Genomic DNA, 21,008 nt, shown 5'->3' with positions numbered 1-21,008 from the left:
ATAGCTCTGGAATAAAAACTATTCAGGAAACATGTGGTCTGAGTTTTAACATTTAAAAAGATTGTAAGCAGGATAAGAAGAATGTCTGGGAATGTTATGCACCTTCCTTGAACAGCGAGATGTGAAGATATCATCCAGGGCAGGTAGCTGTAGCCCAATGATATTCTGGACAATTTTAATAATTCTCTATAGAGCTCTTTTTATTCACTACAGAGCTGCTCCCACACCATGCAAGAAGGCCGAATCTCAGGACACTCAATGGTGCCGTAGGACAGCAGTAGATGCTGAGATAAATTTATCTTCCTGAGCATTCTCAGGAAGTAAAGCCTCCTTTGTTTCTTTTCCTGGGTGATCTGCTTTACAGAATAAGAAAAGCAAGAATTTATATTCTGTTTCTAAATAGGCCACATATCTTTTAATTCTTTGAATTAAATCTCTCAAGATGTTCTACAAATAGTAAACATTGCTTTTATTGTTATGAGATAAATCCGAGGGAAATTTTACAATGATAGATATACTTTGCTCCAGGAGCAGCATAAAATAATATATAAGGAAAAATATCCAGTAGTAATACAGTAAGAAACAAAATCACCTATTAAAATAAGTTAGAAGAGAGAAACAAAGGGATGGGAATTAAGTACAACAATTAAAGGAAATTATAAATGACAAGTTTTATAGTAAACAGGATTCCAGTTAAATGCTGGCCTCTGACAGCAATAGCTATTCCTTTTCTGAAAAACTCACTTAGTAAAAGAAGACTTGGAGATTTTCATTTCAGTTGAGGGATAGAACATTTCTATACTTTGGTCTCTTTAAACAGAGCCAGGAAGAACCCTTTTGAAGATTTCAAAAATCTTATCTTGTTCTTTTTGTTGGAAAATTAAGTGATGTTGGAAATACATTTTGATGAGAGGAGTGGAAACTTTCTTGGGGGTGAGGAAGAGCAATAACATGCTATATGATACCAGTATTAGGAGAAGGCAGAGTAGTACCACAGTCAGAAATCACAACAGAAAGGGAAACGACAGTTTAGCACTGGCAGGTGGCCTTTGAAGGTTATGGAAAGCTCCTGCCAAGGTATTCCTGGGTTTGGTACTATGCAGTTCTTATCATGATTCCCAGCCAAAGTCTGAAAAATGGTCAGCATTATCTTCATTCTTGTGGTAAGCCACAGGCCTTAAATAATTTTATTATTGATTTAAAACTAATTAGAACGTTAATGCTAATCTGCCTCCAGTTTAGAGAATGTATAGATTTCTATGTAGAATTGTACCAGAAGCATTTTTTATAAAAAAAGATTTGACCTGGGGACATAGATAAGCTGAAGTAAGTATCTAAGTATCTCAGAGGAAGATCAATTTGACAAATATTAGAAAAATCACGGTATTGTGCTCTACACTAAAAGCAGAGGTATTGTGCCCTACACTAAAAGCAGAGGCATTGTGCCCTACACTAAAAACAGAAGTTTCGTGCCCTTCCCTATTACTTTCACTTGTACACTCTGAAAATTGTATGTGGGGTAACTGCAGCTGGATCCAATCAGCATAGTGTGCTACAGAAGTGTAGACACCAGGCAGACCTGCTATGCCGCAGCCTAACCCCCAGCTCACAATCCCAGTCAAGAGCCAATTTTCACTTCCATCACATTTGCAAACCATAGGTCCTCCAGAATCGCCCTGGAGAGAGAAAGATGTATGTTATCACATGTTTATAGGAAGGCTGCTTCATTCCGGTTTTGAGAAATTGAAATCCAAATTTCCTTGCATCAAACTCTTTATTTCTTTAACTAAACACCTCAACTTTAGTCTGGGAATTTTCAGTAAGTACGTTCACAGTTTTGGAGTAAATGCTACATATTGATTGATAATTCAGTAAAATAAGTCAGGATTTGCACCATACATTAAATCCTACAACCCTCTTCCCCTGAAAAAGCTAACCCTATTTAATATTGTTAACAAACAGCAGGATATTAACTGTCCTGCAAAACATAAGCACATCCATGCAGATAATAACATTTCCTTTGTCATGAGACCGATCAATGGTATCACTATGTCATTTGGAGAATGGGGGAAACTGCTATTGACACCCATCACTTTACTACTGACTACTTGTAATTTTCATTTTAATCACATCCTCTTGTACAGAGATTGATTAAACATAATCTGAAAACCCTAAGGATGACACAATATTTTAATTAAACATGTGAAGTTTGCATTTGATACCTTGTGGGAGAAAGAAAAATACTGTTTCTAAGATGGTAAATACTGCTACAACTATGTTGATCATTTTAAACATATTTTTGCTCTAAATTCCATATTTACTTTGTCTCCTAAATGAACGTACATATACTATTTTTTCCTTAGCTGGACGACAGCTAGGGTTGTGCAGCAATTTGCATTCAGGATTATGATTTTAGACAGTCATGAGCTGCTGTCCACATTGGGAGGGGGATGTAGTGAGGGTAGCGAAAATGGAGTTGAGGGAAGGGTAGAAAGGAAGGGAGGGGAGGGGAGGAAAGGGAAGGAGGAAAGAAATGGAACAGGAGAAAAGAAAGGAAAAAAGGAAAGGGGAAGAGAATGGAAGGAAGGAAATAGAAGGAAAGGAAAGGAGGAAAGGAATGGAATGGAGGAAAGGAAATGAAAAAAGGGGAGAAAAAGAAGGAAGAGAGAGAAAGAGAAAAATAAAGAAAAAAAAACTTATGACCACAATTGAGCCCAAAATTTGGCTGCTAAGAAAGAGCAAGAGTGAGATTGGCAAGAGTGAGATTCCCCACATTTTGATCCATGACATTTCCTAGCTCTAACAGTGATGTGCAAGTTAGAGAAGTACATCTGCAGGCATGTGCAAAGTTCTAATGTGCAGAGGTTACGGTTAAATGTGTGGCAGAAAGTGGACTCTGGGTATGTTTTCCTTATCACAGTAAATGAAGTTGAATGTGTATAATTTTAGAAGAGCTCTCTCTCCCTCTCTGTACGTATAGTAGGTAGTGTATATTTTTGAGTGCCTGTGAATAATATATATGTACCGTATTTTTTGATGTATAAGACACAATTTTTTACCTCAAAAAAGTGGGGCAAAAAGTGGATGCATCTTATACATCGAATGTGGCTTGGGGGGGAATTGGGTGGTGGTCAGCAGCGGTGGCAGCAGCCCTCCTGTAATCCTGCAGTGACGACGTTTCATGTGGTTTGGAAGCTGGTGCCGGGCACCACTGCCAAACTGTGCTAGAAGCCACTACAGGAAAGCTGCTGCCGCCGCTGTTGACCACCACCACTGCAGTATGTGAGAAGCCGTCATGGCCAGACTATGGGAAGCAGCTTCTCTCAGCAGTCAGCAGTGGTGGTAGTGGCTTTCCTGTAGTTCCTCTGCAACCCCTTCTTAGAGACCCCTGGACATGCTTGCAGGCTTCTCTTCCCAGGGATACAAATAAAAAAAGACCCGTGCTGAATTCAGCAAGGAATTCATCAGCGATTCCTCCCGGCGAGCCATGGGATAGTTAGGGCTGCAGATCAGTCTTTCACCACAACCACCATCATCCCAAAAGACCCACAAACTGGCACTCGCTGAGCTGACTTAGGTGCCAACTCGTTCCCGCGGTAATGTTTGGCGCGCGAGGCTCCCAATCTTACAGCTGCCGCTTCCTCGGATCCTGTTTCCTATGTGAGTGGTGGGGGCCAGCGGTGGCAGCAGTGGCTTTTCTGAGCACACAAGGCTCCAAATGGGGAAGCCAACTGAGATGGCTCTCATTGCAAGTGCCACGCTGCTCTCTTCGGCAGCCGGGAGGGGGAAGGAAAGGTGGGCGCTCTCAATCTCTCCACGCAAGACAAACCTACCAAGGGAGAGAGGCAGAAACTCAGCTTTCCCCCATGCCTGCCAAGTTTCACGGCATGGGGGAAAACCGAGCTTCTGTCCTCTGTCGCATGGGCGCCTTTGTCCCTTGGTAGGATAGTCTCACGTGGAGAGATCGAGAGCGCCCACCTTTCTTTCCCCCTTCCGGTCGCCGAAGACAGCAGCGTGGCACTTGCAATGAGAGCTATCTCAGTTGCCCTCCCCACACACTTGCAAGCCACCACCATCGGCTTGCAAAACAGGAAAGCCGCTACCGCTGCTGCTGACCACTCAGAAAAGTCGCTGCTGGCTGCCACTGGAAGAAGCCTTTATCTGAGGAGCTGCCACTGCTTTCCCTGCCTGAAGCAAGCTGCCTGACAAGTTTGAAGACCAACTTCCAAGTTGGAAGACCCCTGAGTTAGGAGTGCAAGGGTCTACAAACCTGGCAAGTGTAAGGCTTGTGACTGAAGGACTGAAACTGTCAAGTTTGAAATCCCCTGATTCAGGGGTTAGGAGTACAAGGGTCTTCAAACCTGGTAGGTTTAAGGCTTGTGGACTTCAACTCCCATTCCTGAGGTAGCATGACTGAAAAAGGAATTCTGGGAGTTGAAATCCACAAGTCTTAAAGCTGTCAAGTTTGAAAACCCCTGAGTTAGGGGTTAGGAGTGTAAGGCTCTTCAAACCTGGCAAGTTTAAGGCTTGTGGACTTCAACTCCCATCCCTAAAGTAGCATGATTGAAGGAGGGATTCTAGCAGTTGAACTCCATAAGTCTTGAAGCTGTCAAGTTTGAAGTTTGTAAAAAGTATACATGGTTTTAAAAAGTGTACATGGTTTTAAACAGCATACATAGTTGTAAAACATATTCTGCTACACTGGCATTTTATTAAACAATCTAATACTACACCATTTGGTTCAGAATACTTTTTTCTTTGTTTTCCTCCTCTAAAATCTTGGTGCGTCTTATACATCGAAAAATACAGTATACATATGGCATATATACATATAGGATTACATGTATAAAGGATTATATTTTGGATTTCCAGTAAGAGTAAATGTATCTCTTTGAGGCAAGGAAACGCCAGGCACCCTAACCCAAACTCTTGACGTGAGTGATGTCAAGTTGGTCACCTTTAAGCCAGTCACATGAACTTTAAGCCACCCCAGTCACATGATCGTCAAGCCAATGCTACCTGGTCACATAGCTGGCAAGCCACTCCTACCCAGTCACATGGTTGACAAGCAACTCCCACCAAGTCACATAACCATCAAGCCACACACACAAAATAAGCCATGCCCGCAGCGTGGTAGTAAATTTTTTGTGGCCCTTCATTGAGTTTAGACCTACTCACAACATCATAAAGCAGTCACATCTTTTCCCAGAATCATCTGCTATCCTAATCAAAAGAAGCAGATATGGACATCCCTCTTAACTATTTTGGACTTTAAATCTGGTTAGGGATTTATATTCATTGGAATATGAATTCATAGGAATTCATGTCCAAAATGTTTGGACAACAAGAAGTTGAGCTAGTAATGCATTTTAAAGGTTTGATCTCTTAGCATATAGCTGAGCAATCTTATGCAGGGCAGTTGGGCATGTTATTTTGCCCCATGTCCTTTAAAATTACTGGAGATGGTAGATAGAAAATGTTTGGGTGAATTTTAAATACTTTTTCAAGTTTTGTGCAGTTATTTCATTAAGTTTCTGAGAGACGTAGTCCATATTTTCCTTTGTCAGAAAAATTCAGAAGCAATCACCTAACTGATTGAAAATCCCCATGAAGCTTTCCATAAAATTTCAGGAGCTGAATCTTGAGGAACTATTATGGACACTATAAGGCCTCTTGCTGATGTTTGCCCTTACTTATCTTGGGAGTTTGAAGAGCACCGAACACATACTGTACTTCCCTGAGTAAAGAAAGCTGGGGGAGAACTCTGCATCCTTTATGATCAGGTTCATAGGTTTTCCATGTCAACATTGATACAGTTGGTACAACAAACTTAATTTGACTGACTGATTGATTAATTAAGTAATACTCATTCTCAATACATGGAATCATAAACTAACGTTGAGTGTTAATTTTATATAGCTCATCAGCTCCTTAGCAACCCCACTATCCAACCAAGATTAAAATTAATCCAGTTTAATACATTTCACAAATTCAATCACTACAATTTTAACGGTCTTGTGTCATAGAAACTTAGCTAAGTTTTTGACCACCATACCTGACAGGAATCTTTGCCCCCTTCTAAGCTACCTGCACAGATCATATCAGGCTCGACAGTGGAATGGGGAAATATTGTAATATTGAGCTGGTTGTAGAGAAAATTGCATAAATTTGAATTGATGATAGACACTTCCACTTCTTGAAGGGTTTTAGGAGGCTCCAGTTCCACTACAAATAAAAGAAAGATTTGCATTATAAAATGAAGAAAACAAGTAACTGAGTTTATTTTTGCTGTAACTTTTGTGCAAAACCTTCAATATTCCTCTATTTCATTTTAAAGAACAAATTTAGTTTTTCTTGTTGTGATTTGCCAGAAGACAGTCGCAAACCAGATTTATGATTTTAGGGGAGCAAATATTAGTGTTGTGGCAGACCTGCCGCAGTGCAATCCCTTAGGAAAGACAGAACCTTGACTCATTTGATGGCAAGCTGCCAGCAAGCTGCCAAGCTGAAGATGGCAGATTGAACAGGGTTGTTTCCCATAAATGTTTACTGTTCTTATCTCTCAAAACACAAGACAGGAAAGAAACATACCTATGTCACACAGGCACATTAATTGTCTGTTGAAAGTAAATTATGATGGACAAGAAGACTAAAATTTTCCGAGCGCTATGTTCACATAATTATATATACAACAATATTTATTTATTTATTTATTATTTGGATTTGTATGCCGCCCCTCTCCGAAGATCACAGCTGCCAGTTCTCAGCTGATGTGTTAGAAATTTGACTAATGGATGAGTACTGGATGAATGCTTATATCTGCTCTTCAAGTTGTCTAATTGATGGAAACCAAAATAAACTATTCTGAATAGTGGTGGGCGAACCGAACCCGCACAATTTGGGTATGTACTGAATTTTGCGGTGTTCGGTATGCTGAGCATGAACCTGAAATTTTTTCAAACTTCGGGCAAAGTTCGGGGTCGTGTTCGGCGTTCAGAGCTTTGACGTCACATGCAGGTTGCTAAGGACGCCAAGGTGATCACTTCCTGGATTCCATGACATTCTATGGAATCCAAGAAGTGATCACCTTGGCATCCTTAGCAACATGCCGGTGACGTCAAAGCTCCGCCCCTGGAATCTCTTTGTGGGAGGAATTCCTCGTTCGGATTTGGGTTCGGGTTTGGTTTGGGTTCGGCTGAATTTTGCGTAAAGTTTGTCCGAACTTGCCGAACCCGAACACCGTTGGGTTCGCCCATCACTAATTCTGAACTGAAGAACATATAAAATATAAAGGGTAGTCCCTAAAATAGGAATGTTACTTTTAAAAAAGAGAAAATTTATTTATTTATTAGATTTGTATGCCTCCCCTCTTCGTAGACTCCGTAGAAAATCTCTCACACTCCTTCAAACCAGCCTAACCACTGACTGTATGGTTTAACCTGCTTTGTTGCCCTCCATCTCTCATATTATGTGCAGATCTTTACTATGAAAAGAATGACAATTGAGAACCCAAAGGCATTACATCTTTACTTGCACCCTGTTGTTTCACAGCTATTGGTGTGTTTAGCAAATCAGAGACAATTCAGTTCAGGTCAATGATTCAATTCTAGTTTGTGACCTCATTCAGATTTGCAATTTGGTTTGTTTCTGATTTAATTTGGAATCCAAACCTCTTTAAGGTAATCAGGCCTCTGTGATGAAGCATGAATTAATTGAAATTGAAGATTTGAAATTTGGTGTGACTCAGTTCAAATTTACAAAATAAAGTTTGGGAGCAAACTGATTCATTCTGGAGCTCTGGAATGATTAAAAACACTTGGAGTTCACCTAATTTGTGTTGCTGCTTCCTATCAGGTCCCTTATTTCTTGTGCAATTTTGTTTTGATGGGGTGATTCAATTGATCTTTCTGGAATCAAAACACCCCTTCAGATATTTTAATGCCATTTTCTGCCAATGGAAAAAAGGGGTCCATTTGATATCTGGGACCTGACTCAGATTTAGCTTTACTGGTGCTATTATCTATTTTAGTGGCAATATATTCTACTAGCTACTGTCGCTATTCTGAGCTTGCTGCTAATTCTTGAACTTTAAAAAGAACCTTAAGAAAAAGAAGAATCCTACTACTTTTAAGTAAGCCAAAGTGATTTTTAAACCCACACAATGCTCTGCTTTGCTTCTTTTCCCCTACTCCCAACCTGGTCTCATCCCACTTTAAATTCTACTTCATTTTCATATACTCCATGCTTCTAACATAGGTTTATGCTATTTAATAACATTTACTATATGAAAAGGGTCCTTTCAGATTCATTCTGATTTATAACTGTGTAACTTTTTGCAGAGTTTTATGCAAAACTCTAGTTTGGCTTCAGTGTCAATGCAGAATAATGGCCTTGTCCTCTAATGTTTGTATATGGAACATTCTCCAGCATCTTCCTGGATGAAACTTTGTTCCATTAGTCTTTAAAGTAACTTCAAGTTACTTTGGTGTAATAAGCAAATAGTAACTTAATTAAGATGCAAAGGATGAAACAGTGTCAGATCAAACACACAGCCCATTTTCCTTGCTCACCATTATATTTTGTTCTTCCCCATCCAGTGACCCAGCAGGTTGTATTGTCAGGAAATTTTACAGAAGACTCTGGGAGACACAGAGGCAAGATGTATTTAGTGAACTCCACAGTATTGTTTAGCTCCACCAAAGCGATGTCATACATAGTGTCATTAACTGTGAAGTTGGGATGAATAATAATCTGTTGGATGGCAAATTTCTCTGAGTTATTTGAAGGGTTCATGAGTTGGTGATCACCTAACCCCACAAAAATGTCATCAAAATCTTCAGCGATCCTGTAACGGAAAATTAAAAAAAAGTCAAAGACCTCCTAAGAGTACTGCAGGATTTTAACATTTGCTGAAATTTTAACATTTGCTGAACATCTGCTGAAAAAAATCCTGAAGTTTGTTTCCAGAGGCATGGGATCTTGTCTGCATTTTATTTCAGCATGTGTCCTCATATCCAGCTCTGCCAACAACTTTGTTGTAGTTTGACAGGAAAGAACAATATTTTATTTCTATTGTTCAGGAATACATGGTGTCCCTAGGCTTCACTTCTTGCCAAAGTGGAGTTTTGCATTTTTAGAATGATTCAGAAACTATTGGCATTGGCACCCAGAAGCCAGTGCCTATTTAGCTTTAATAACCAATTACACAGACATCCATGCCTATACCATATTATTAAAACATCCATAATCATATATGTCTATACAAAGTATCATAAACATATATCTTTAGTGAGCTACTTTTATTTTTTAACTCCAGTCTGCTTTCCTTTTTCATTTCATACTACTCCTCTTCCTCTATCTCCCTATCTTCCCTCTATCTTCTTCCTCCCTCTCTACCTCTTTCCTACTTCCCATTTTTCCCTTTCCTCTCCCCTTCCTTTTTACTTCCTCTTTGTCCTTCTTATCCGTCTCTATGTATCTCATCATAATCCATTTCATGATTAGCAGACTAGCAATTCGAGAATCCTAACCCCATTCCAATGTTGAAGCTATTTCTTAAACTTATATCTTTTCCTTTATCTATATTTATATATTTAATATAATATAATATATATATAATAATATATAATATTTGTTTTCATAGATATAATATAATGTAATATAATATAATATAATTAATATAATATAATATAATATAATATAATATAATATAATATAATATAATATAATATAATAATATAATACAATACAATACAATACAATACAATAGAATACAATATCAGGTATATCTACTATTACTGTATTTTAATTCGGCCTCCTGCCTCCTATTTTTGTCGCCTCAGTCTACCACCTCTAATTTTCAACTTTTTTCCAAATTAGCCATTATAGCTTAACTTCCAAAAATATTTATTATCTTCCACACCTCTTAATTTTAAGCCGTATTACTCCCTCTCTCAATTGATATCTTTGCTCATCATTTTTTCTCTTTTTATCATTTCTAAGTGCCCTAGATTTCTAATTTTTTATCCTTTCATATCTTCCTTCCAACTTTCTACTCAATTTTTTTCTATTTTCACTCATTCTCTATATTTAAACAAATACTATTGATTATGTTGGTTATGACCTATAAAGCCCTTCATGGCATCGGACCAGAATATCTCCGAGACCACCTTCTGCCGCATGAATCCCAGCGACCAATTAGGTCCCACAGAGTCGGCCTTCTCCGGGTCCCATCAACCAAACAATGTCATTTGGTGGGACCCAGGGGAAGAGCCTCCTCTGTGGTGGCCCCAACCCTCTGGAACCAGCTCCCCCCAGAAATCAGAATTGCCTCCACCCTCCTTGCCTTTCGTAAGCTCCATAAAACCCACCTCTGTCGTCAGGCATGGGGGAATTGAGATATTTCTTCCCCCCAGGCCTATACAATTTATGGTTGGTATATTTGTGTACATGTTTGGTTTTTAATAAGGTTTTTTTTAGTTATTTTAAATATTAGATTTGTTATATGTTGTTTTATTATTGTTGTTAGCCACCCCAAGTCTATAGAGACAATAAATAAATAAATAAATAAAACAAATAAATAAATAATAAATACTATTCTTATTACTTTTCCATCCATTTGTTAAAAACATTCTGAATTCTCCACAATACAAAATTCAACTTATTGACTATATAATCTTATATAAAGACCTTGTAGTAGTATTAATTATTAAAATATTATATCATTCTAATAGCATCAATAATCATCAAATCCTTTCAATATTACACAAGGTTTGTAAATTATTCAAATCTTATATCTAACAAATCTTACATAATCTTAAATCTATTTCTGAAAGACAAAAATGTCTGGATATAGTAGTTTCTGGAGGTAGCAGAAGAGAAAGGAGATCACTAAATCACTAAATACAAAACACTGAAAATAGAGATGGAATGAGAGGCAAAAGAAAGCAAAGATAGCACCAATAGTAACAGCCACCATTTGTGCAATCTCAAGGTATCTGGAGGGCTTTACTTCTACATCTTGCAACAATGCCTTTAACACCATCAAACCACAGCTGCTTATTCCATGTTATTGGGAAAGACTTGATGGGTGGATAAAAATGCCAAATCCAGTCTAAATATCTGGCTATGTAACAAGCGATAATATGCTGTTTCCAGGAAACTCTAGTTTATTAAAAAGAACAGCATCATAGTTATAATTATAGTCAGTTATCTATTTTTCTCACTTAATGTTATGTCCAGTAACTTACCAGTTGAAGCAATGAGCGGCCGTCAGTACCCACTTCTTGTCTATGAGAGTGCCACCACAAAAAGTCATGTTGAGTACTGAAAGGCCTGCTTGCCATGGCCATGACCCCTCAGAAGCTGGTTGGCCTCCAACAATTCTTGAAGAGATTAGTGACTTTTTACAGCCTGCCAAGAAAGAGCAGAATAGAAGAGATGAGGGAGAGAAAGAATGAGAGGGAGAAGGAGTTTGGTGTAATGGTTAAGGCACCACACTAGAAGCTGGGAGACTATGAGTTCTAGTTGTATCTTAGACATGAAGCTATTGGATAGCTTGGCCAGTCATTGTCTTTCAATCACTTTCAAAATATTGCCTGAACATTACAGGGACTAATCCAGGCAATTGCCTGGAGTCAACCCTGACTGGAAAGGGGAAAAAAAGAAAAAAGATTTGTTTTAGATTTTGGATTATTATAAGAACAAAAGGGAACTTTCCCCCGTACTTCTGAAGCTCAACAACTGAAACTCCAAAAGAAATAAACTCTCTCTTTTTGAATGAATTTGTATATGACTTTCAGAAGAAAGTTTCCAATGATTTTGTATCTCCTGAGAAACAAGTTAATTTTTAATATGCATATCTATATAACTTGTCAACTCAGCATGTGATCCACTCCTGTGTTTAAATCAGCAATAGGCTTCATTCATATGTCGATTTTGACCTAGTCCCAAGCAAAAGCCTGATTTCTTTTTTAATAGGAATAGGATAACTAAGAGGATAAATGGTCAAATAATGAATTACTTGTCAAGGAAACAAAACCTTGTAAGATATTATAACCTTTGTCGTCATTTTTTCTATGTACATTGTCAGAGTTCTAAGTAACGTCCTTAATGAAAAGAAACTCTGAGGCTTGTATTTCCTCAAAGTTCCATTTTATTAGAGATGTCATGTTGGCAAATCTGGAAAAATCTGAATCTGAAGACTTGCAGGTTTTCCCCACCCAAAAGAAAGCCCAAGTCCCTGTCCCAGCATCTACACGTCCATCACACTGTCTAGTCACTGCACCTTCACATCTGGAGATGCGTCCTAAACACACCCCTCCTGGTGCAGGGCAGAGTGGTCTTGAGTCTCAGAGAAAGGAATGTTATTTTGATTATATATCTCCCAGCTCCATACAATCCCCACTCTCAGTTTCCCAAAGCAGTAAATGTGGCAGGCCTGATGATCCAATGCCCAAAATAGCTTACAGAGATGACATATGTATTAAAAATGAAGTTCTGATGCCCACTCTCAAAAGGATACACACACACACACACACACACACACACACACACACACACACACTATGTCCTGGAAATCACTTATACGCCAGGTCCTATATACAGTACAATATTTTCTGCTGTCGTTATCACTTTCTGCACCACCTTTCTGCTCAAAATAAGCAATACCTCCAAGTCAAACACTAATGCAATATGAGAAGATGCTTTTATTAGTCCCTCTGTAGAAAGTGGTAAGGACAGGGGAATGAAGGATGTGCTCTTCTCATATGATGTAGAAAATGAAGATACTACCATGCCCATTCCTCTATGCCTCGCTGTTGAGTGACCCAGCTAACCTACTTGTTATTTCATATTATATCTATATTGTTGTGTGTGTGTGTGTGTGTGTGAAATATTATTATATCACATTTATAACATTTCTTTGTCTATCTCGTTAAAAATAAGAAAGTAACAAAATGCAACTGGAGTTGCAGCAAAGGTTCTGAAGATTATATTGTGCTAGAAACAACAAACAACATTCCTTTTCACCATTCAGTGTCAATTTGTGCAGAAAGTTTCTAGTGTTCTTGGAAATTCCTATCTATTCCCAGATCAGCAACACCTATTGGTTTTTCAAATAAATTTTTTTAAAAAAACCAAAGGATTTTTTGAAAAGGGCTATTCTGGCTACAGTCCTGGGATATTGTAAAACTGATACATCTGTCTCATTTCCCCCCATGTCACTTCTTTTGTTTGCATGTAATGGTTTAGGAAGCTTTGTGGTTCAGTGCCTTATGCTACTGCAAGACAAAGGGTGGAGTTTCCCCATGTGCCCCACAGTGGTTTTCTTCAAACCCCCCTAACCCCAGTCCTTGTTCTTTAGGACTTCCAAACAATAATATAGAAAGTAATCTTATTTAATACCTATTTATAATACTTTGCAGTTATCTGTTTTAAGAGGTTTTAAACATAGTCAAACTGAAGATATAGGGATTGACCTATTCTCTAAAGCAACTGAAGGCAGGAAAAATTTCCTGAAGGCTAGAATTAATCAATTCTAACCTTCAGGATCATGCTGTTGCATGATCAATTGCATGATCAACAATTAATCAATGACTTGTCTCCAGAGGTTGAGGTTTTAAAGAAGTGATTGGACAACTATTTGTCTGAAATGATATAGGGTTTCCAGCCTGAGCAGCATATTGGTTTAGAAGACTTCCAAGGTCCCTTCAAACTCTCTTATTCTGTTATAAATTGCTTGCCCATGTTTCTATGTATGTCAGCCTCATGCCTTCATGTTATTAGCTTGATGCAAAGCACATTCCCTTTTAAGAGAATACAGAGGGAAGCTATGAAAAACATGAAATCCAAAAAGATGAGAGCCACATCCCCAACAATCTAGAAACTTGTGAGATGAAGAGAATATTTATTTAACAATCTTGAAAGCTGCAGACAAAGAGGTGTCCTAAAGTTCAAAATTAAAATAATAGATTTGTTTTCTCACTTTGCTTAGTTTATAACACCATTTGTAAAGATCTCAAAAGTAGGTTCATCCAGCTCGCAGAAATGATGTTCGGCTATCATTGGAGCTACCAAGAAGACATACATACCAGAAGAATTTGAAAGAAGAGAAATTAAACATTGAACACCCAGCCCTCCTCCTCATTCACCTTGTGCTGCAGACAGATACAGTAGACAGTAGAGTCCCAGTAAGATGGATGGAAAGCCCATGGTTGCCACTTCTTTGTCTCTTTTCTTCTAATGTGTTGCTTGAATAATTGTGCTCCAGGCAGTTTCAAATCAAACAGCTTGACTCCAATCTTGTTATTTGTACCATAAACTTTAATACCAATGGCGAAAGGGTGGAGCATAGGGCATTTCCTCCTTTCTGAATGGAGAATGCAACCAAGAAGTTCTCATTCTCAGAAGTATCTCACCTTTAGAAATTCCCAAATCAATATCCTTGCCCACTCTCTTTTGTGATCTCTCCTATCACCTCCTAACTGCCCCAATCTTAGTACCACCATCAGTCATTCAGGCAGAGCTCCCTATTTTCACAATAACAGAAAATATTTTCCAGATCTAATACTAGGAATAGGGAAAGATTTTCAATCAGGGCAACTCTGTTTTGTTATACTGTACAAGGTTGTCAATTAAAGAGATTTTGGCAGCAGATCACCTCGTTAAACTTGAATGTTTTTGCAATGGATGCAAAAAAAGTTTCAAAAGTCACAGTCACTTAATGTTATTTGAAAATGCTTTTCTAGTGTGGACCTTTAATCTCTTAGGGATAGCTTTCTTTAATACTTAGGGATAGCTCTCCCTCTACTCTTTCCCTTAGCTATGTTGTATCTAAATGACACTTTAGCATATCCTATTCTCAAACCAGAGCTGAAATCATGGAGCAGATGATGGAACAGCTCCACTGTCTTTGGTTGCCCTTACTGTAAGATTTCTTACCGAACATCAAAAATAATTGCCGTCTTTCTGAATTCGGGGATACATCCCAAATGTTCTGTATCCCTGAATCTTATTACTGAATCCTCAGAAACATCCCAAATCCAGATTTTCTCTCTTGTCTAATTACAAGGTCAAATTGCAAGTAAAGCTCAGGTGACTTTAATACAAAGTTAAAGAAATATGAAAGGAGCAGGGCTGGGTTCTAATTTACCTTGCTACCAGTTTGCTTTCCCCTCTTGGATGCATGCATGCTTTGTGTGCGTGCATATGTGCAGTGCAAACAAAATCATTTAAAAAAAAAAGCCAAAAACAAGATGGCGACATATATGCAATGCTGGAAACTCAGCTTCTGCAGATGCACAGAAGAAAAAAAAACCCAGGGAAAAAAATCAGAAAGTAAAAGCAGATTTTTTTTTTAAGGTGGCAGCACCCAGAGATTGGCAGTGCGCGAACTGGTTGTGATGTCATCACCAGTGGTTTGCTATCAGTTCGGGTGAACTGATTCAAAGCAGGAGGTACCCACCTCTAGAAGACATGTTGAAGTAAAGAGCCATCAATATTTATGAACAATTTATAAAGGACAGAAAGAAAATAAACCAAGCACTTCTACTTAGAAGAATGCACTACCTAAAAATCAGCACAGGTAGGATCAGAAACTGGGATGGGAACAGAAATGGAAATAACTTTGGAAGAGTTATTTTACATGTTTCTTAATTCCTAAAAAAGTATGAGCTTCTAAGGCTGCACTGTTAAGGTTTTTATTTCCTTTAGAAGAAACTGGGAACTCCTATATAATTTATTTATATATACCTGTTCTATAGGATCATGTCAAAAGTCTTAACTTGACCAATGTATTCTTCATAGGAAACTGTTTGGAACTTCACAATCTATCATCCTCAAAGTCTAACCCCCACCCTAAACGTTAGAAGCCATTTTGAGAAGGCTTTTAGCATATTATCTTGATGTTTCTTTGAAAGCATTCTTCAGAATGTAAAATTAGTTGCTCATATAAAGTCAACCAATAGAACTAAAATAACTTAGAATCCACTGGAGTTAGGTAGCCAAAATACTGTATTTTAAAAAGCAAACAATAACAAAATGGCTAACTCAGCAACCTCTTTTTTTCTTTTTTCTTTTAAAAAAGGTATTGTTACTTTTTTTTGCTTTTCCAGATTTTTGTATCTTGGTAATTTCTTGCTAGAGTTTTTGAAGCTGCTAAATGGAATCCAATGATTTAAGATCAATACAGTATTGCTTGTTTAAAACCTGGCCAGCTATGACACCCGAATAAAGGTGCAAAAATTTTATTTGCTGGGGAAAATCCATTTGATGGCTCTGTTCAGATGTTTTACCATGTAAAAATAGTAATTAATTTAATTAATTTAATTAATTTAATTTAATTTAATTTAATTTAATTTTTAGATCTGTGAGCTGCCCATCTTCTTTTGGATTCTGGGCAGCGTACAATCAGTAAAAATGATATAAAAATAATATAAAACCCCATTAATAATAACATTTGTACTTCTGGGGCCAGAGCTAGATATTATTGCTCACGGCACCCAGGTCTGCTGGCAAAGCCAGGTTTTTAAGGCTTTCTGGAAGACCAGGAGGGTGGCAGCAGTGCGGATCTTCAGACATAGTTGGTTCCAAGAGCTGGAGCCATCACAGAGAAGGCCCTTCCCCATGGTCCCACCAAGTAGCACTGTTTGGCTGACGAGACCCGAAGAAGGCTGACCCTGTGAGATCTAACCAGTCTCTGGGAAGTAGGAGGCAGAAGATGGTCCTGTAAATAATCTGACCCTAAGCCATGCAGGGCTTTATAGGTGATAACCAATGCATTAAATTGTGTCCAATGACTGATTCATAGCCAGTATTTCTATAAAAGATGGGTAAACATCACTCACACCCACTATTAACATTTTATTATGAGCAACCAACAGTTTATGCTGTTGCTATATAGACATATTAGTCTATTTTTCCTCCTTTTTTTATTATGTGACAGGACATTATGTGACCTGTTCAGTTATACAAAAAGAAGAACAAAACTAATGCATCTCTTTGCTCTCCAGCTTAAGTGAATGACAATGGTGGTAACGCAAAGATTTAGTTCTCAGATCATTTGACTCCACGTGTTGTCTTTTTCTTTCTATTTGGTGCCACTGAGGAGGCTATGGGTGTATATCATATATCAAAGAAGCAAAGTTGTATGATGTAAAAATACAGAAACGAAATTTAAGAAACGAAAGTACCTGTGGTAAGGCTAAGGAAGAACTTGTGGTTAATATGTGGTTATATTCATGTCAAGCTATATGCCAGTCTATATGCCTAGAGAGCAGGTGACAACTTATCTTACACCATAAAAGATATATTTCCTGAGTACATTTCTTGGTTACATTTTTAACACTGCAGCTGTACCCCGTCCGGGGTATAGAGGAAGCGAGACTATGTGAACAGATATTGTCAGCGGAAAATGTAAAATGTCAAGTCTGTAAGTAGGACCGAGGTCAAATATCAAAAGAGCATAGTTAAGAGCATAATTCAGGCAGCTATCGCAATGGTAAGGAAAAAGTATATATCAGGCTTTAGCCCAGCTTCCTCAGAATGGTGCTAATGGTTGATATGGGTTGCTACCATCGTCCTAGGTATCAACCAAGTATCTTCTTAAAATATATGATGTTCCAAGTAGCGCAGTTTTTTTGCAATTCCACTGGTGTTATTACACGAAGCTGCAATTTCTTGATGTGTTTTGTAAAATTCTTGGACATGGTACCAAGTGGCCCAATAACAATGGGCATTACTTTTACATGTTTTGTCCATAATTGTGTAGTTTCGACGGCCAGGTCATGATGTTTTGTGATTTTTTCCAGTTCTTTGTGTTTGACTCCGGTGTCTCCTGGAACAGTGATATCAATAAATTGTATACTTTTGCCCTCAATAACCATAATATCTGGCATGTGGTGTTCCAAATGATGATCCGTCTGTATTTGAAAGTCCCACAAAATCTTCATCGTCTCATTTTTGGCAACTTTTTCCACTTTATGTTCCTATGAGTTTTCATATATAGGTAGGGCTTTTTTTTTTTTACATAATGACCAGCGGATTAATTTAGTAACTTGATAACATCTAGCCTTGTAACCAGCTTGTGCAATTTTGTTACACTCACATATTAAATGTGAAACAGTTTCAATTTTGGCTTTGCAAAATTGGCAGTTTGGATTGTCAGAGAATTTTTGTATCTTCTTTTTCATGGCATTAGTTTGTAGTGCTTGTTCTTGGGAAGCAAGTATTAATTCTGCTTCTTTCTTTATGTTTCCTCTCTTAAGCCATGCCCATATCAAATTGTTATCACATTTTCCTTCAATGTTTTTCAAGTGCTTTGCTTTTCTAACCATTTAATCTGTCATCCAGCTATTTTTCCTTATATTCTGCTTTGGTTTCTGAAAGTAAGTTAAGCTCAGGACAACATGTACTAATTGATTATAATAGTGAACATGTGACACACAGAGAGAGATGCTGAGGTCATAAATGTAGACATTGGTCACAAAATTACTTTTTTTATCACTTGTAACTGCAGTGCATTATTGGTAGAAAATGAAGCTGTTATTCAGGGGCAAAATCAGACCAACTAAAAATTAACATTTCCTCTCAGAATTATGTTATGAGCATTTTGGGGCAGAAGCTCATTGTTTCATGCCCTTCTTTAGCTAAGATAGGTTTTTTGGCGGTTTATATAACTATGGAGTATGAGTAATTCTTCAGAGAGGGGCAGCGTACAAATCTAATAAATCTTAATCTTAAATTTTAATTGGATTGTGAGAAAAATAGCTGCCAAAGTGAAGCCTGTAATTTCTGGTTACCAGCCCAGCAAGTTGAAGAAGGAAGGCACTCAGATCATAAATTTATATTGATAGGCACATAAAATAGAAAGAACCACATGAGTAAAATTTAATACAGTACATGCAAATGAGCCTAATGTCCAATTCTATATCCTTTTCATGGCAGCCAGGCATAGGTAATTTTTTTCCTCACAATCTCCGACTTGGCTTGGGATGGAAATATGATAATCATACACAGATGATAGCTCCAGATCTGTGGATATGTGTCCCAATGTTTTTATAACAGATATTAAATATTTATTTAATTATTCGACTTCTATGCCACCCAATCCAGAAGGAGAGATGATCAAACTTGTGGAATATCACAATGGAGTAACCAGGGCCTCATTGCTCTCATGATTGGTTTATCGCTAGGGCCTGCAACCTTAAACACTCAAAGAGCTATTTGGACCCATTTTCCACAGAAAAGAAAACACTAGGAGCCACAAAACCTGCCTGGGCATGGCCAATTTAATATCACTCACACCCAGTCACATGACCACCCCCCAGCCACACCTATCTAGATTATGTGGCTCCTGGTGTCTTCTAGTCCAACCCCCTGCTTGGGCAGAAAACCCTACATTACTTCAGGCAAATGGTTATCCAACATCTTCTTTAAAACTTGTTGGAGCATTCACAACTTCTGGAGGCAAGCTGTTCCACTGATTAATTGTTCTGTCAGGGAAGTTTCCTTTAGTTCAGAGTGCATAGGTGCACCGAAGTGCCTTCCGTCCCCTGTCCTTATGTTTCTCTTTTACTAGTATTAGGTATATAAATATTATTATATCTTTGTGGTCTATAAATATGTATGAGAAAAACAAATAAATAAATAAAATTAAAAAGTTGCTTCTCTTCTCTTTTAGTTTCAACCCATTGCTTCTTCTTCTACCTACAGGTGCTTTGGATAATAGTTTGACTACCTCTTCCTTGTGGCAATCTCTGAGATATTGGAACATTGCTCTCCTGTCTCCTCTAGTACTTCTTTTCATTAAACTAGACACACCCAATTCCTGCAACTGTTCTTCATATGCTTTAGCCTCCAGTCTCCTAATAATCTTTGTAGCTCTTCTCTGCACTCTTTCTAGAGTCTCATCATCCTTAAGAAAATAAAAAAGCAAGAATTTACATCCTGCTTCTAAATATCAAGGTTACACATCTTTTAATCGTATGAATTAAATCTCTGAAGGTGTTTGCAAATAGTAAACAATGTTTTTATTGTTACGATATATCAGAATGAAATTTTACAATGATAGATACTGTACTTTGCTCCAGGAGCAGCATTAAATAATATCCAGGAGTAATACAGTAACAAACAAAATTGCCTACTAAAATATGTTAGAAGGGAGAAAGAAAGGGATGGGAATTAAGTACAACAATTAAAGAAAAATATAAATTACAAAATTTACAGTAAACAGGATTCCAGTTAAATCCATTGGTTTCTGTCAGCAGTAGCTACAGCAAAGTCATTCCTTTTCTAAAAAACTCAGTAAAAGAAGATTTGGAGATTTTCATTTTAGTTGAGTTGTAGAACATTTCTGCACTTTGGTCTCTTCAAACAGGGCCAGGAAGCTCCCTTCTGGAAAATTCAAAAATCTTATTCCAATGAGTGCCAGGTTGGTTGATCCAGTTGGTCAAAAGTTCTCATCTTTGCAGCCAATCGGACATTGAAATTATGTCTACAATCAGGACACCAACTAGCAACATCCTCTTCTTTTATGAATGTATATTGATAGGAGTGTTACTTGTAGGTCAATGTTACCAAAGAAGGTTCAAATCAGAACCAGTGCACAGCTGAGTACTGAAGACAACAAAACATGGAGAAAACACTCCACCCTTCAGGTGAACATTGCAGCCTCTTCACTGTTTTAAAGATACATGCCTTTTCATAGTGATTTCAGAAATTATTTGAAAATCTCTGATTATGTTCCTTGAATTAAGATTTTCTGCCAGCCCAATACTGTTGTAATATTTGTTGGCAGATTAAGTGATGTTGGAAATACATTTTGGTGGGGAGAGTGGAAACTTTCTTGTGGGCAAGGGAGAGCAACAACATGCTATATGATATTAGTACCATAGTCAGAAATCACAACAGAAAAGGAAAAGACAGTTTAGCACTGGTAGGTGGCCTTTGAAAGTTATGGAAAGCTCCTGTCAAGGTATCCCCTGGTTGCGTAGAATGCAGTTCTTATCATG

General features: G+C 37.8%; 1 protein-coding gene across 1 annotated transcript; it reads right to left on the bottom strand.

The window, feature by feature from the left end:
- Window positions 1-200: 200 nt before the first annotated feature.
- On the bottom strand, window positions 201-17,948 carry LOC139154119 (serine protease 27-like). The gene is made up of 6 exons (XM_070728549.1): window positions 17,711-17,948; window positions 11,250-11,412; window positions 8,571-8,845; window positions 6,056-6,225; window positions 1,383-1,676; window positions 201-353 (listed from the first exon to the last, which is right to left on the bottom strand). Exons 1-6 carry the CDS (start codon window positions 17,946-17,948, stop codon window positions 201-203), a joined length of 1,293 nt encoding a protein of 430 aa, XP_070584650.1.
- Window positions 17,949-21,008: the final 3,060 nt, after the last annotated feature.

The sequence above is a fragment of the Erythrolamprus reginae genome, chromosome Z (genome assembly GCF_031021105.1).
Source record: "Erythrolamprus reginae isolate rEryReg1 chromosome Z, rEryReg1.hap1, whole genome shotgun sequence".
NCBI lineage: Eukaryota > Metazoa > Chordata > Lepidosauria > Squamata > Dipsadidae > Erythrolamprus > Erythrolamprus reginae.
The sequence above is the reverse complement of the archived record's forward strand: the minus strand, read 5'-3'. Positions and strand labels throughout refer to the sequence as shown.